This window comes from Monodelphis domestica, chromosome 4 (genome assembly GCF_027887165.1).
Source record: "Monodelphis domestica isolate mMonDom1 chromosome 4, mMonDom1.pri, whole genome shotgun sequence".
NCBI classification, from domain to species: Eukaryota; Metazoa; Chordata; class Mammalia; order Didelphimorphia; family Didelphidae; genus Monodelphis; species Monodelphis domestica.
The window spans coordinates 73,554,239-73,568,346 of NC_077230.1; the positions used below are offsets into that span (position 1 = coordinate 73,554,239).

Genomic DNA, 14,108 nt, shown 5'->3' on the forward strand with positions numbered 1-14,108 from the left:
CATATGGGATTGTGCTCTGGGAAAGGAAGAGGGAGTGATTCGTGGGATATTATGCTAATAGAAGAAACAGAAAATATTAAATAAAACTTATTTTAAAACACAATAAAGTTGGGGAAGCTAGATGGCTCAGTGGATTGAGAACCAGACATAGAGATAAGAGGTTCTGGGTTCAAATCTGATGTCAGATGCTTCCTAGCTGATGATTCTGGGCAAGTCACTTCACCCTCATTGCCTAGTCCTTACTGTTCTTCTGCCTTGAAACCAATCCACAGTATTGATTCTTTTAAAAATATTTCTTTCTTTCTTTTATTTAGATAACAAATTCACGTTGTCTCCTTCCCTTCTTCCCTCTCCCCTCCTGGAGCTGACAAGTAATTCAGTCTGGGTTATACATGTATTATCAAGTGAAACACATTTCCATATTATTCATTTTTGTAGGTGAATAATTTTATAAAATGAAAAACCCAAGTAATAAGCCCAAATAACCAAGTGATAAATTGTGTGTTTTCATCTGCATTTCTACTCTCACAGTTCTTTCTTTAGGTGTGGATTGCATTCTTCTTTTTCATAAGTCCCTCAGAGTTGTCCTGGATCATGATATTGCTGTTAGTAGCAAAGTCTGTCACATTTTATTATTCCACAATAGTTTGGTTGCACAGTATTGATTCTAAGATGCAAAATAAGAGTTTTACATATATATATATATATATATATATATATATATATATATATATATAAAGGTACGCATTCATCTATTTCTGGGACTTAGGGTAACTAACAAACCCAAAGGGATTTTCCTGTTTTGTATCTTTCATATCAGAAAACAATAATCTACTAAATTCAACAGGGAGCAGCTTTTCTAACTCACTTACATTAAACCTTATTTCAGGAAAACTGGTTGCTAAGCAGCCAGAAGCCTGGGCATAGTTGTTAGCTCTGAGTATTTCTGAGGAAGCAACAAATGGTCTGCTCGGCTCTCTGGTGGTCTTAATTACCACAGGGCAGATAATCTCTAGGAAACTGAACTATGTAAACAGATAAGCAAGCAATCATTCAGTATCTTTTTCAGTATCAGTAGCCTTTGTCTCCTACTGTTAAATTTTATTCAGTTTTCCTTTCCACAACACTAAGCCATTCATTGCCAGGTCATTCATTAAAAGGAATATTGGAGTTTGTTTAACTCCTGTCTCAGACAGTAATAAATGTTGTCATCTGAGCAAGTTTCTTAATTTCTCTAATTAATTTTTCTCATTCACAGAATGAAAATAATAATAACAAAACCACAATAACATTTATATAATGCCTACTATGTGCCACTTTTGCTAAGCAATTCTGAATTATCTCATTTGATGCTCACCACAACATAGGACATATGTAACAGATAAAAGAGTGGTTGGCATAAACTGTTAAAGAAAAAAAAAGAGTGGTTGCCTTAAACTGTGACCACAGAAATATGGTTTTAAATTAAAAATATAGTGGTCGCCATGAGAAAATAGCCAAATATTAAATACCCAAGTCAGCTGGGTTTTATTGAGATTTTAATTAATACAAATAAGGAATTAATGAAAGGGAGAGGGAGAGTAAGAGGAAATAATGAGAAAAGGGCTAGGCCAGCCAGGGCGAGCCTAGGCTTAAGCCTTAAGAAAGAGACCAGTCAGTCTTTAATCCACTCACCACAAGATTTGTCCCAAGCAAGATTCTAGTGTTCAGAGAGACCTACCAGTTCAGCTCCTGAGCTCCACTTCAGCTTTCAAGTCTGAATCCCTTTTCAGCCACCGAGAGAGAGACCAGCCTTCAATTCAGCTCCATAGCTGCATTTTCTTTAGAGGCCTTTCTGACCTCCTTTTAAAGGGAATTTTCTCCTATGTCACCTCCCCTAAGTTTTCACATCTACCAATCACAGTAGACATTTTCGCAGGACTGACCTTTCTTAATTCATACCTTCTTTAGTTCTCAACTTCTCTGTGTAGACTAAAACTTCACACCTCTTTTGTTAAGCTTGTCCCTTGCAAGTTTGCAAGTTGCCTGACCTTTTAGTGATTAACTTGACCTTTATAGGTACTTAGCACCTTTTTGTATTAGATCTAAAAATAGACTTAGCTTAAGGGCTTTTAGCTTTACTTTAAGTATGGGCTGGGTACCTTTCTATTGTTCAGTAAGGAGTTCACAACTTTATCTTCCCCTAAAGTATGCCTAAGTGTGGGTGGAGTAATGTTAGAGTTCTCACATTCCTGATCAAGTACCTTCATTGTTTAAAATGGGGAATGGTCCTAACCAAGTGTTCTAAGGTAGAATCTGAGAATTTTTAACATTCACAAGTCTGAGAAATTTTAAGATTCACAATCCCCCCTGATGATCATTGGGAGACTAGTCTCCCCATTGATCATTTAACATAATCATCTTGTAGTCCTAAATGCACTTCTAACTACAGATATATACAACATTCAATTTTCTTAAGAGGAAATTAGAGTAGTGAGGGAGGAAATAGAAAAGAAAGAAAAAACCAATGTTTTGCTAGGCACATTGACAGAAAGCCAAATTAGGGGCAGTCCCTTTTGGCATAAATGTGTATATTTACCATAAATGTTCAATCAAACTTCAGTTCAATCAACCATATCCAAAGTTCATTCTTGATCTTCTTGATGTAGTGTAGGTTTTCTGGCATCTTTCTGCAACAGTTCATTCTCTGGATTCAGGAGTTAACAAGCTTCTTCCTTGAAGATCTTTTCTTGAACAAAATCAAAATCTTGGATTTTTATAAAAATACAATCTCAAACAAAAAATCAAAAATCTTGGATTTCAAATTAAAATACAATCCCCCCTGAAGTAAATGTTAAAAAGAACATCCAGTTCAGCTCAGTATGCAATGTTGAGTTATGGGGATATACGAGTCAATTATCAAAAGAAGAGAACAACACAACCAAAAACATAAGGAATAAATTAAAGATAGGCCCTTGTATAGGTCCAATTTAAAGTAATTTCTATCCTACAAGTCTGTAGGACAGAATGCAGTAATATTTCACTTACCCATTCGCAGCCAAGACTACAGGAAGTTGCCATACCATAAGAAGAAAAGGAACTAGAATTCTATTTAGATAGGGAAGTGTCATCCCCTCATCTGACTTTTTTGTCATTCTCAGTGATATGGGGAGCCAGCATGATAGTCAAACTTTGTACTTGTATGAATACTTCATAAAAAGTGTAGATACAAGGAAGTCCTACGACAACATATGTCAAACGTCGCAACCTTGAGTTCACATTAGTATTTCCTGTGTGCTCTTTTCGGCACTATTCAGGTTAAGTCTGTGCTCCCTGTTTTTATCCCATTTCCTGGAATCAAATACAAACATTAATCACAGTCCCATAACATTTTATCAATAAATGGCAGGTTCCCATAATTTAAAGCTTTTGGGTATGCATTAATATTATAGCAAATATATATATATGTTAAACTTCTATTACTGCAGAAAAATATATTAATTATGTGTACCTTTAGTACAAGAAATGAGAAAAAAATCACATATTCTAATCAAAATTTATGAAAATCAATAGTAAAAATGAGGTAAAAAATCAGTAATTCAATGTGTCTTTGAAAAACAACTTCCACTTGTCAATAGATTATTATCTCCAATGCATATGATAGGGTACAGTCAATCAGTCTCAACAGAAGATGCTTTCTTCACATGTGAGCAATGAATCCAAGATTCCTTTTCTCCAATCTTTATAGATGTTGGAGTAGTTAATAATATTTGGAATAGTCCTTCCCAGGAAGGCTGAGTTGCTCCAGTACACTTGAAATTCTTAATATATACTTTATCTCCTGGGTTCAGGTCATGAAGAGAAAAATCTAGTGGTCTGGCTTGTACTGCAGCTCCGGATTCATGAAGTTCACATAGTTTGTACTGTAATTCCTGTATATAGGAAGCAATAGTAGTATCTCCCCCTAATAGTGATGTATATGTAGGGGGAAAAGACTGTATAGGCAGATGTCCAAAAAGCATCTCAAATGGTGAGATGTGTAAGTCTCCTCTAGGCCTGCTTCTAAGATAAAATAGGGCCAGGGGGAGAATTTCAGGCCATTTCAAATGTGTCTCAGTGTATAATTTTCCAATCATAATTTTAAGTTCTTTGTTCATTCTTCCCTACTATTTGGAGGGGAGACAAACTGAAAAAGGTTAATTAATATCAACAAAATCAATAGCGTCTAAAAAGAACCACCTTCATTGTGTTTGAGATGTTCCTTGGGCACCCCCCTGAAGGGCACCCCTCTGAGGATCATTAGCACCTTGAGTATTTTTTGGACGAGCACCATTTCTTATATATTGTTGTTGAGTATTATCATTTTCTTCATTTGGAGCATTGTCATTATTTTCCCAATTCCTATTTCTATAATTTTGGTTTCTAAAGTTCTTATTTCCATAGCCATTATAGTTATTTCTATAGTCTCTAAAATTCTGATTTCTATGATTATTATCATCATTTCTATAGTTATTATTTCTAAAGTAGTTATTAAACTGTGTATTCTTTCTGATAATCTTGAGAAAGGGTTCTACATTCTATCATTTTGTGGCCCTTCTTCTCACAGAAGTGGCAGGTTACTGCTTTATTTGTGAATTCCCGCAAAGGGGCTATAGTCTCTCCCTTATTTTTCAATTGTCTCTTTAACATTTCAATTTCTTTCTTTAAGTCTTCCACTAATGTGTTGCCTTCCTCAGGTCTTCTTACATGACCCTTATAAACATAGGTTGCTACTCTCCTCAATTCTTCGAGGTCCATAGAGTACCAATCAGGACAGCTAGTTTTAAAGTAGTCTTTTTACCACTGAACAACAATTCTCAACGAATTGCCTATGTATTTGCCTAATGTCCCTTTCGCTGGATAAATCAAGGTCCATGTATATATTTCCTACGTCAATATATCTGTCCATAAACTGGGAGGGTGTTTCATCAATTTCTTGTCGGGTTCTTTCAAATTTTGACCATTTTTCAGGTCTATCAGAGCAAGCTCTCATGTCTGTCAATAATGCTTCTCTGGCCTGGTTTAATTTTGTATGATCTAGTTCAACATTCAGGTTTCAATATGGATCTTCAGTTGGCCAATAATGTCTTCTTCTACCTCGTTTTTGATTAGCCAGAGAGATGATATTGTTTTTTTCCCCTCTTTTTGTTAAAAATGTCTCTAACAAATTCTCAAAATCCATCCAAGTGGGGTCAAAAGTTCTGAATATGTTCTCTAAGTTTTTTATAATTAATATTGGTTCTTCCTCAAATGATGGCAGATCTTCCTTAAATTTATTTAAATCTTCAGGGCTAAAAGGTGTATGATGTCTTACAGATACCAAGTTTCCATTTTTATTAAAAGTGGGTACTTCCCTTAAAGGAAATAACCTGTCTGAATTATTTGGTGCTCCTGTTTCTGTTTCTAGGCTTCTTGCTCCATTCTCAATGGGGTAGGTATGAGAAAGAGGAGAGTTGGGCACACTAAGGGAGAGGGTTTGTTGTTGTCCCATAGTGCCAGAAAGATCAGAGGTAGGAAGGATATGGGAATTAAATTGGACAGGGTGGGCAGGTGGGGCAAAGGAAGAAGGGTTATTAGCTGGAGGAAAAGATGCAGAGTTGTTAGGGTTGGAGGAATGAGTAGGGTGTGAGGCATTAGGATGGTCAGAATGGGTGGGGTATGAACTAAGGGTGAAGGTGGTAGGGTCGGAAGCATGGGTGGGGTGTGAACTCAGAGTGGAAGGTGTGGGATCTGAAGCATGGGCAGGGGGAAGGGTGGGTTGGTTAAGAGCAAGGGGAGTGACCATTCTTAATTCACACTTTCTTTAGTTCTCAACTTCTCTGGGTAGACTAAAACTTCACACCTCTTTTGTTAAGCTTGTCCCTTGCAAGTTCGCAAGTTGCCTGACCTTTTAGTGATTAATTTGACCTTCATAGGTACTTATCACCCCTGTGATCCTTTGGGAGACCAGTCTTCCTAATGGATCATGAAAACATAACTAACTTATAACTTTAACTGGAGGTATACACAAATATTGTAATTTTTAGAGGGAAATTACAATAATTTGGAGATAAGAGGAAAATAAAAGGGAAAAGGAACAAAACCAATAATGGGTGCATTGCCAAAAAGCCAATGAGAGGCAGTCCCCTTTGGCATAAGAGTGTACATTTCAAAAACAAAAACATTCAACTCCCCCAGAATTCAAATTTGCCATACCTCAAAGTTCACTCTGGATCTTCTGGTACAGTGTGTAGTATCTGCAGGCATCTTCAGGGCACCTTCTAGATTCTGGGAGACAGTCACTTATTCTAAATTTTGCTCAAATTCAAGTCAAAGTTCACAACAATAACATATTTCCCCCCTGAGGAAAATAATAATACATTCCTCCCTTGAGAATGATACAGGGATGCATGTAAGAATTACACAGGGATACATAGTTGAGTCATAAGGCATATACATCAAGTATCAAAAAACATCAAGGAATCAAAGAAATTAAAATTTTAAAAAATAACTTCTGAGTCAGATAAAAAATATAAAAAGAAAACTTGAAGAAAAAATTCTGGGAAGAAGAAAAAAAAGAGAAAAAAATTCACAACTCACAACAGCTTCTTGTAGTGATTCATGTCCTATAAGTGTACAATAACAATTAGTCACTAACCCAGTTTAGCAGTCTGGACTACAGTAAGTTGTCACATCATGTGAGAAAATAGAAAAAGAGACTAGATCTCGAGACAAATGGGAAATAGAATTTCCTGGTTCAACCCTTTTCTTCATTTTTTCAGGATAATGGAGCTAGAACAATTGGTTATATGCTTGATATGTAGTGTGGTACAAGGAAGGATTGGTTTGGTTTCTTTCACCTTTTTGTGCTCATTTGGCACTTTGCAAGTCAAGTTCTGTGCTTCTGGGTGGTCCATTTGTCCTTGGATTAGATTAGACATAGTCATCAAGCAGAAGGCTCATCATAGTTAAATAACGATTTATTAGTTGCATATGGCAGGTTGCCATAGTCCAGAGTTTTAGGGTATTTTTTTTAATCTGTTAGATAAATGAACATCTTAGGTTATGCTATTGAACAAAGTAAAAATAGTTAAAGAAAAAAAATTTTTTCAATACTAGTGACATGTTTCAAAGGCAAAAAATGAGAAAAGAAGAAAAAAGAAAATACTGTAAGATACATGTAGGAAGAAAAAAAAATGTTAAAATTTTGCATATTTCACAATTACAGAAGTGAAGTATAGGGGCTAGTTTTGAAAAAATAAGATTCATTTCCTCTGAATTACCATGATCCACAGCGTGAGTGCAAATAAGGCAGATAAAACGATATATGCATTCAAGCAATAATACATTCAAGAAAATACAAAAAAAAAGTTAATAAAGGCACAAAATGTTACAAAAGGCATATCAGGTCAATATAGGTCACTAATATAGATTTTTTGGCAGTTGGAAGGAGAGCTGTAAGAAAGATCAGCAGCTGGGTGGCTGGAGAGGGGGTTTGAAAACTCCTAGCAGAAAGGCAGCTTTGGTTGCAAACCAGTAGCAGTTTTAAACCACCAGGTTGCTCAGTTGTAACCAGGCTGGGCTTTAAAGACCCTTTTCTTTTTTTTCCTTTAAAAAAAAGTTGAGTTCTAGAGTCTCTTTGTGGTCACCAAAAATGTAATGATTAAGATTAATAGCCAATACTCCAACTGTTATATTTAATAATATTTATTTTGAAGTATAAGGAAGTAAGGCTAGCAAAAAAACCCCGAAAAGTTGCTCCTCCCTCCTCCACCTGGATTCAGTGCAAGAGAGGGAGTGGGTAGAAACAGAAACTCAATCCTCCCTCCATGTAAGGAGACACACAAACAGGAAAAGGAAAAGGGAATTGTGGGAAACGTAGTCTCTAGAGTTCAAGATTCTAAATCAATACAATACTATATAAATGTAAGTTATCACTATTATTTTCCTATGAGCCTATATAGTCCAGGAACTATTTCTTATACTTTCTTTTTTTATCCCCTACAGTTCTGGGCATATAGATGCAGAATCCATATTGGTGATAGTCCATTATTGGTTTTTGTCTCAGTACAGCCCAAAGTATTCCTGAACTATGAGTTCTCTGGGGACCACCTGAATGTTACCTGCTCTGCCATTGGCCGGCCATCCCCTGTGATCTCCTGGAAGGTGTCTGGCTTAGTGGCACAGAATACCAATGAGAGTAACAACAATCTAAATGGTACCACATCAGTCACTAGCACACTCCACATCAAAGATTTTGAAAAGTGGGCTGAGAAAAAGATTGTCTGTAATGTGCAGCACATGGAGAGTACGATGGACTACAATGTAACCCCAAGCAAAGGAGGCACAGGTAAAGATGCCTCTGCTGGTGTTTGTATAGCACATAACCAGTTAGTGTCATTCTTTGTCTATTTCTCTCTCATAGGAAAAATAGAAAATGGATCTCCCAGTGCGGGGAGTGGAAATCAAGGGGACCTTGGAAATTTCAAAGTTCACCCTCTTTTACCACTTATTAAAAAAAATTATGACCATGAAAATCAATCATTTAAAATGTAATGTTTTATTGAGAGAAAGAGAGAAAGAGAGAGAGTTTGAGGTGGGGGAAGGGGCACTGTCTCAGGTTGAGAACCCAAGACAGATGCCCCCATGGGATTACAGAGAAAATATGGGGCATTGCCTCAAGTTGTGGCCAGAGAAATTCACAGAAAAATCCCTTACTTATAGGAGAATCCTGATATAATCAAGTCTCTCAGAGGGGATTTTAACATTTTACTGTAGTTGGAGCCAATGTTGAATAATTGTTGTCTTTACAATGTTGTCTTTACAATGAACACATTCAAGCTAATTAGCATCTTCAAAAGAAATTATACAATAGCTTCACAATGGATACATCTAAGCAAATCAGTATTTAAAAGAAATGACCAGGAAGTTGGAGACAGATACAAAGAGGGGAGTAGTTCAGGACTGGATTATCTGGGAGGGGCTGATGAAAGGATCATTCAAGCCATTGGGCTTCAAAAATCCAAAAATAAGGGGCAGCTGGGTAGCCCTGTAAATTGAGAGCCAGGCCTAGAGATGGGAGGTCCTAGGTTCAACTTTGGCCTCAGACACTTCCCAGCTGTGTGACCTTGGGCAAGTCACTTAACTCCCATTGCCTAGCCTTTACCACTCTTCTACCTTGAAACCAATACACAGTATTGATTCCAAGACAGAAGGTAAGGGTTTTAAAAAAATACAAATCCAAAGATCAGGATCTAAGAACATCAGTCCATGACTCCTACCTGGGGCAATATCCAGATAGACTCATTTAAAGCTTTAAAGCTTTTATAGGAAAGGGGGGGGGAGGGTTAAGGGGATACACCAACCTTTAGATATTAATAATTTTTAATAACTTGAGAAAAAAACACTAATTTCTCATTCCACACACCGGGACAACAAAGAGCAATAAAAATGAGGGCTCTGGGAAGGATATTTTAAATATATTTTAGTTACACATGATTATTGGGCTTGGTACTGCCAATATAGGTACAAAAAAAAAAGTTCACATTACTTTCATAACATTGTCCCAGGAGGAGATGTGATGGACATTTACACGCTTATACAAATAATATGCAAAATAAATGTAAAACAGTTTGAAGGCATAGGCATCAGCAACCATGAAAACTCGTGTCAACAATAGTACCTGAACTGAACTTTGAAGGAAATTAGAGAGTCTAAAAGGGAAAGAAGATATTTTTCTGACCCATCATCCCAACTGCTGCTGCCCCACATATATTCTTAGTTTTCCTGAGCTTACATGAGGAACACATAAGGACACTGTGAGTGATTAGACAAAATAACTGAGCCCTAGCTCTAATGACAAACACTGGAGGAAGGTGTAGACCTCCTTTTAGAGAAAATACACAGGATGCTGGTTCCAGGTACTATTTGGAGCCAAACACTGCCTTCATAGACTTTTCTAGGACTTCTCCAAATATTTGTTCAGTAATTTCAGTCATATCCAATTCTTTGTGACCTCATTTCAGGTTTTCTTAGCAAAGATACTGGAGTGATTTATCATTTCCTTCTTCAGCTCATTTTACAGATGAGGAAACTGAGGTAAATAGAGTTAAGTGAGTTGCCCAGGGTCATATATCTAGTAAATGGCTGAGGTCACATTTGAACTCAGGAAGATGGATCTTCCTGACTCCAGGCTTGGTGCTCTATTCATTGTATTACCTAGTTGCCTGAGAGAGTTAACCAAAAGTCAAGTTTCAGAGGGACTTTTTTACACACTTAGACTTCTCCCCCTCCACAGGGTTTACAAGTGCTTCTTCTCAACCACTTTCTTATTCCTCAGTGGAAGTCCTGAAGGTTAGATCACAGAATTTCTAGCATTGAGAATTGATAGAGATGCCAAGAAGCCATCTGCTAGCTCATTGTGTATCTTTATGTAGAAAGCCTCTTGATTTTTGTTTGAAACTAAAACTTGGAACAAGATTCCCAGGGAGCTTCCATTCTTTTATAGCTATGCATAGGACTGGAAGAGATTTCCCCTTTGCCTAAAAATTATAGATAAACAATATTAAAGGAAATAAGTGGTATGTCCCAGGCCACAAAAATAGCTAGTGACAGAGGCATGATTTTAACCATTGCTGGCTTTCCTAGTGAATGGCCAAGATGTCATGGCCTGGACTATCAACCAGGAAGTCTCTGAATGTCACTTAGTTGGAAATGGATAAGTAGAAAAAATTTGTCACAATTCAATCAGGGCAATGCAGAGTATTAGAGCTGGGCAGTGTAGAACGACCACTTTAATAACCCCAGTCAATGAATGCTTTTTTCCTTCAAAGTATGAGCAAGAAAACATATGTTTACATTCCAAAGTCCTAGAATTAGATCACATTCTCAAGAAATTTAAAATTTTAAATAGAACTAGACCTCCAAAATGTATATATGTTTAAAGGAGAACTATTTTCTAGTTAGAATTATGTGGTGGGGAAGGAAATGTTCTTAATAAAATTAAAACCTTTATCTATGTTCATTTGAATATCTGACTCCATTTTATTTTTCCTGCTACCCCTCCCCACCCCTTATAGGTCATCATGTTTCAGTGCCTATAATGGTGAGTGTCCTTGTGTCAGTAGTGCTCCTGGTAACCTTGGTTATAATCTTACTCTACTGGAAATATCGACACCAGAGTAAAGGTGAGTTGCAGGTTGAAGTGGGGGTGGGATTGGAGAAAATAGACAGTAGAAAAAAGTGGAACCAAGTGTTTTCTAATGTCATTGGAGGAACATGCTATCAGATATTTGGGAAATGGGAAAGTTATATTTTATGTTTTCATTTCAAAGGCATCAATATGAATTCTGGATCATATGACTACTAAGATGGAAAACTAGATATTTTCTCCAGTCCTTATCACCTTTCAAAACTGCCCAAAATAAGATATATATTCAAGAAGTAAAATAAGAGTCCTCTTCCCTCACCAGTCTCTTTGCTCTGGCATGGCGACATAACCAGACACACAGGCTTATATTCTGGGATCCATTCAGCAATTTGCAACATAGTTTTTGTCAGCATGCCCTATTCCCTCTAGTCACTCCCCCACATCCATTCTGTGGCAACAAGTAGCATAATTCTACCCCTTCAGTCCTTTTAAATGTAAGGATTGAGAGACTGTCTAAATCAAAGAATAAATGTTAGTATAGAGAGTGTTAAACTGGAAAAAACACAGAACTATTAAATAGTCAGAAAAAAACATATCTTTAATCAGAAGAAGAGTTTGGTACAATTTCCTTAGGCCTCCATGAAGAATTATATGCTCAAAACCCACACAGAGCCCCAAGACTCTGGCCATTCTGGCTACCAACCCCTGAGAGTGCCAACCATGCTAGACTGACAGCTCTGAGGAACCATGAAAATTGAGGAACTTGTATACCTCTACGGGAACTGAGAATGGGAGAGTATAGTTGATTGGTTTTACAATGGCTACAAAGAAAATGAGGAATCCTAGACAGAATTATCAGGGAGAGGCTGATGCTTTACAATGGACACAAAAAGGAAAGATCCAGCCAAGGAACTGGGCTACAAGTTAGAAAGGACTTTGACACAAAGGGAGAAACTACCAGGATAAAAAGAAGGGTACTTCACACCTGATTAAGACTGCTAGCTCCACCTGAAGTACTTTAAGGTCTATTGTTAGCCTGAAACTTGTGAAGTTGGGATTTTCCTAGGGAGAAATTCTCATGTGACAAGGTCAAACTTGAAGTCGTCAACTTTAAAGCTAACTAAAATTGGAGGTTTTCAGATCCCATATGGCTGCAAGTTTGGGGGTTTCTATATTCCGAGTTGATAAGAGAAAAAGAATATCATTGATGCAGGGAATAAAGGAAAAATGTTTTTTTTTTTTTAAATACAGAAAAAATTAACAAAAAAGTTGAAGGGGAGGAAAGGAAGGGGGCTTTTTATTAACTACTTGAGAGAGAAAAAAAAAGAGGGGGGAATCGGATAAAAGAAAAAAGGAGAAAAAGAATTAATCTAATATGGGTTTTAAATTGTTGTGGTCGAGAGAACTACATCCCCTAGCACTAGCATGGCCCAGGGGTCCCTCCCCCTTACTTCCTAGTGTGGGATTTGTCTTGAATGGACCAATCCCGTGCTGGGGGAGGGACCACGCCCCCTACTTCCAGCACAGGATTGGTCTATATAAGGACCAATCCAGTGCCTAGAAAAGACCAATACCTCAGAGGAGATTCAGACTGGTGGGGGAGGAGTTAGTTAATTTCAGCCGGGGGAAACTCTAGTTTTCTTTTTAATAAAGTGTAAAAAAAGGATCAAAGGATGGGGTTTTTCTTTTAGCATCTTCACTTTAGCAGAATTCCAAAACTAGGGGGGGAATGTATGGAATGGGAAGATGTAGGAGTTGAAGGTAGTGGGAAGAGAGGCTCTGAATAAGGCTGCCTTAAAGTCAGTAGGTTGTGCACCTGTCTCGGGAAGTGGAAAGACTGCTCTACTAAACCTTAGGCAGTGTCTCTCTTCACTTTATTTTGTTTATTTTTATGACCTAGGATGGGAGACATTCTAATTTAGTAGGGGAAGCACTGCCTTGGGAATCAAAAGACGTGGGCTCAGATTTTGCCTCTTCTACTTCCTGCCTGTGTGACCTTTAGTAAATTTCTTCTAGGTTCTTGGCTTCAGTTTCTTCAGGATATTGTATTAAATGACTAAATAATTAAATGTTGTTCCTTGCTCTAAAATCTATCTTACGTCATTTCTCATTGTGGTTTTTAGTCTGCCAAAAAGGAGGAAGGACTGAATGCTATATAGGGTACTTTAAACTCGAATAACCTTGCTGGCATTTGGCCTTCTGAACCACACCTCCTTTTCATTCAAAGCTCTCAGACCAAGGCTGACATGAAGACAAAAGGGTGCTGGTCAAATGTTCTGTTGTATTCACCCAAGCCTTGCCTTTATTTTCCTGTTTCCATATGTGGAAAGTAAATATTAATCTGTACCCCATCTCAAGACAACCTTTGCATTTTGTTTTTAATGAAGTTTATTAGTATTTACTTGTATAGGAAAAGGCAGAGAGATAGAGAGAAAAGCCTATTCTATCTAGCCATGTGGGTGGTCTCAATATGGCTCCCTTGGCCACCTTCTTGCTGGGTTGCCAGAGAAAAAGAGAGAGCACACTTTCTGGATTTTTGCTTTTTAACCTCCCCTTTCACATCGGGTTCAAAATCTTTGCATTTTGAAGGAAAAAAAGGTTTGATTTGAAGATTGAAGCTAAGAACTTGCTTCTCTCTTCTTGCTGAACCAGGGTAGAGACAAGATTTTTGTTTGTCTATAAATGAACCTCTTGGGGAGTGAAGAGATTAAATTAGGCAGAGCTATGCAGAGAGAATAATTATATTTTAAAGTTGTGTGGTGACTTCTGGCACCCAGAAGACCCACTTGTTGCCGGACTGAGGTCAGAGTCCTCCAATCAAAGAGCCTTGGGAAAGGGACCTCAGGGAAGAGCAGAAATAGCAGCAGGAAGAAGAAAACCCCAAATGAAATCACTGAGTCAGAAACACAGAAATGACTGAACAACAAAAATTGTAAAATCAGGTTATTTTCCCAGCCATAGG

The 14,108-nt window shown here is 37.4% G+C and overlaps 1 protein-coding gene across 3 annotated transcripts in view; it reads left to right on the forward strand.

Moving 5' to 3' along the window:
• Nucleotides 1–14,108, forward strand: part of LOC100011913 (OX-2 membrane glycoprotein-like) — a 63,120-nt gene that overhangs the window by 11,370 nt on the left and 37,642 nt on the right. For all 3 annotated transcript variants that reach the window (XR_467160.3, XM_007493672.3, XM_007493673.3), the window contains exons 4-5: nt 8,066–8,347; nt 11,076–11,183. Coding sequence is in view for 2 of the 3 variants with exons in the window: in XM_007493672.3 (XP_007493734.1) it covers nt 8,066–8,347; nt 11,076–11,183 (390 nt within the window). In the remaining variant the exon portion in view is untranslated. The remainder of the gene's footprint in view (nt 1–8,065; nt 8,348–11,075; nt 11,184–14,108) is intronic.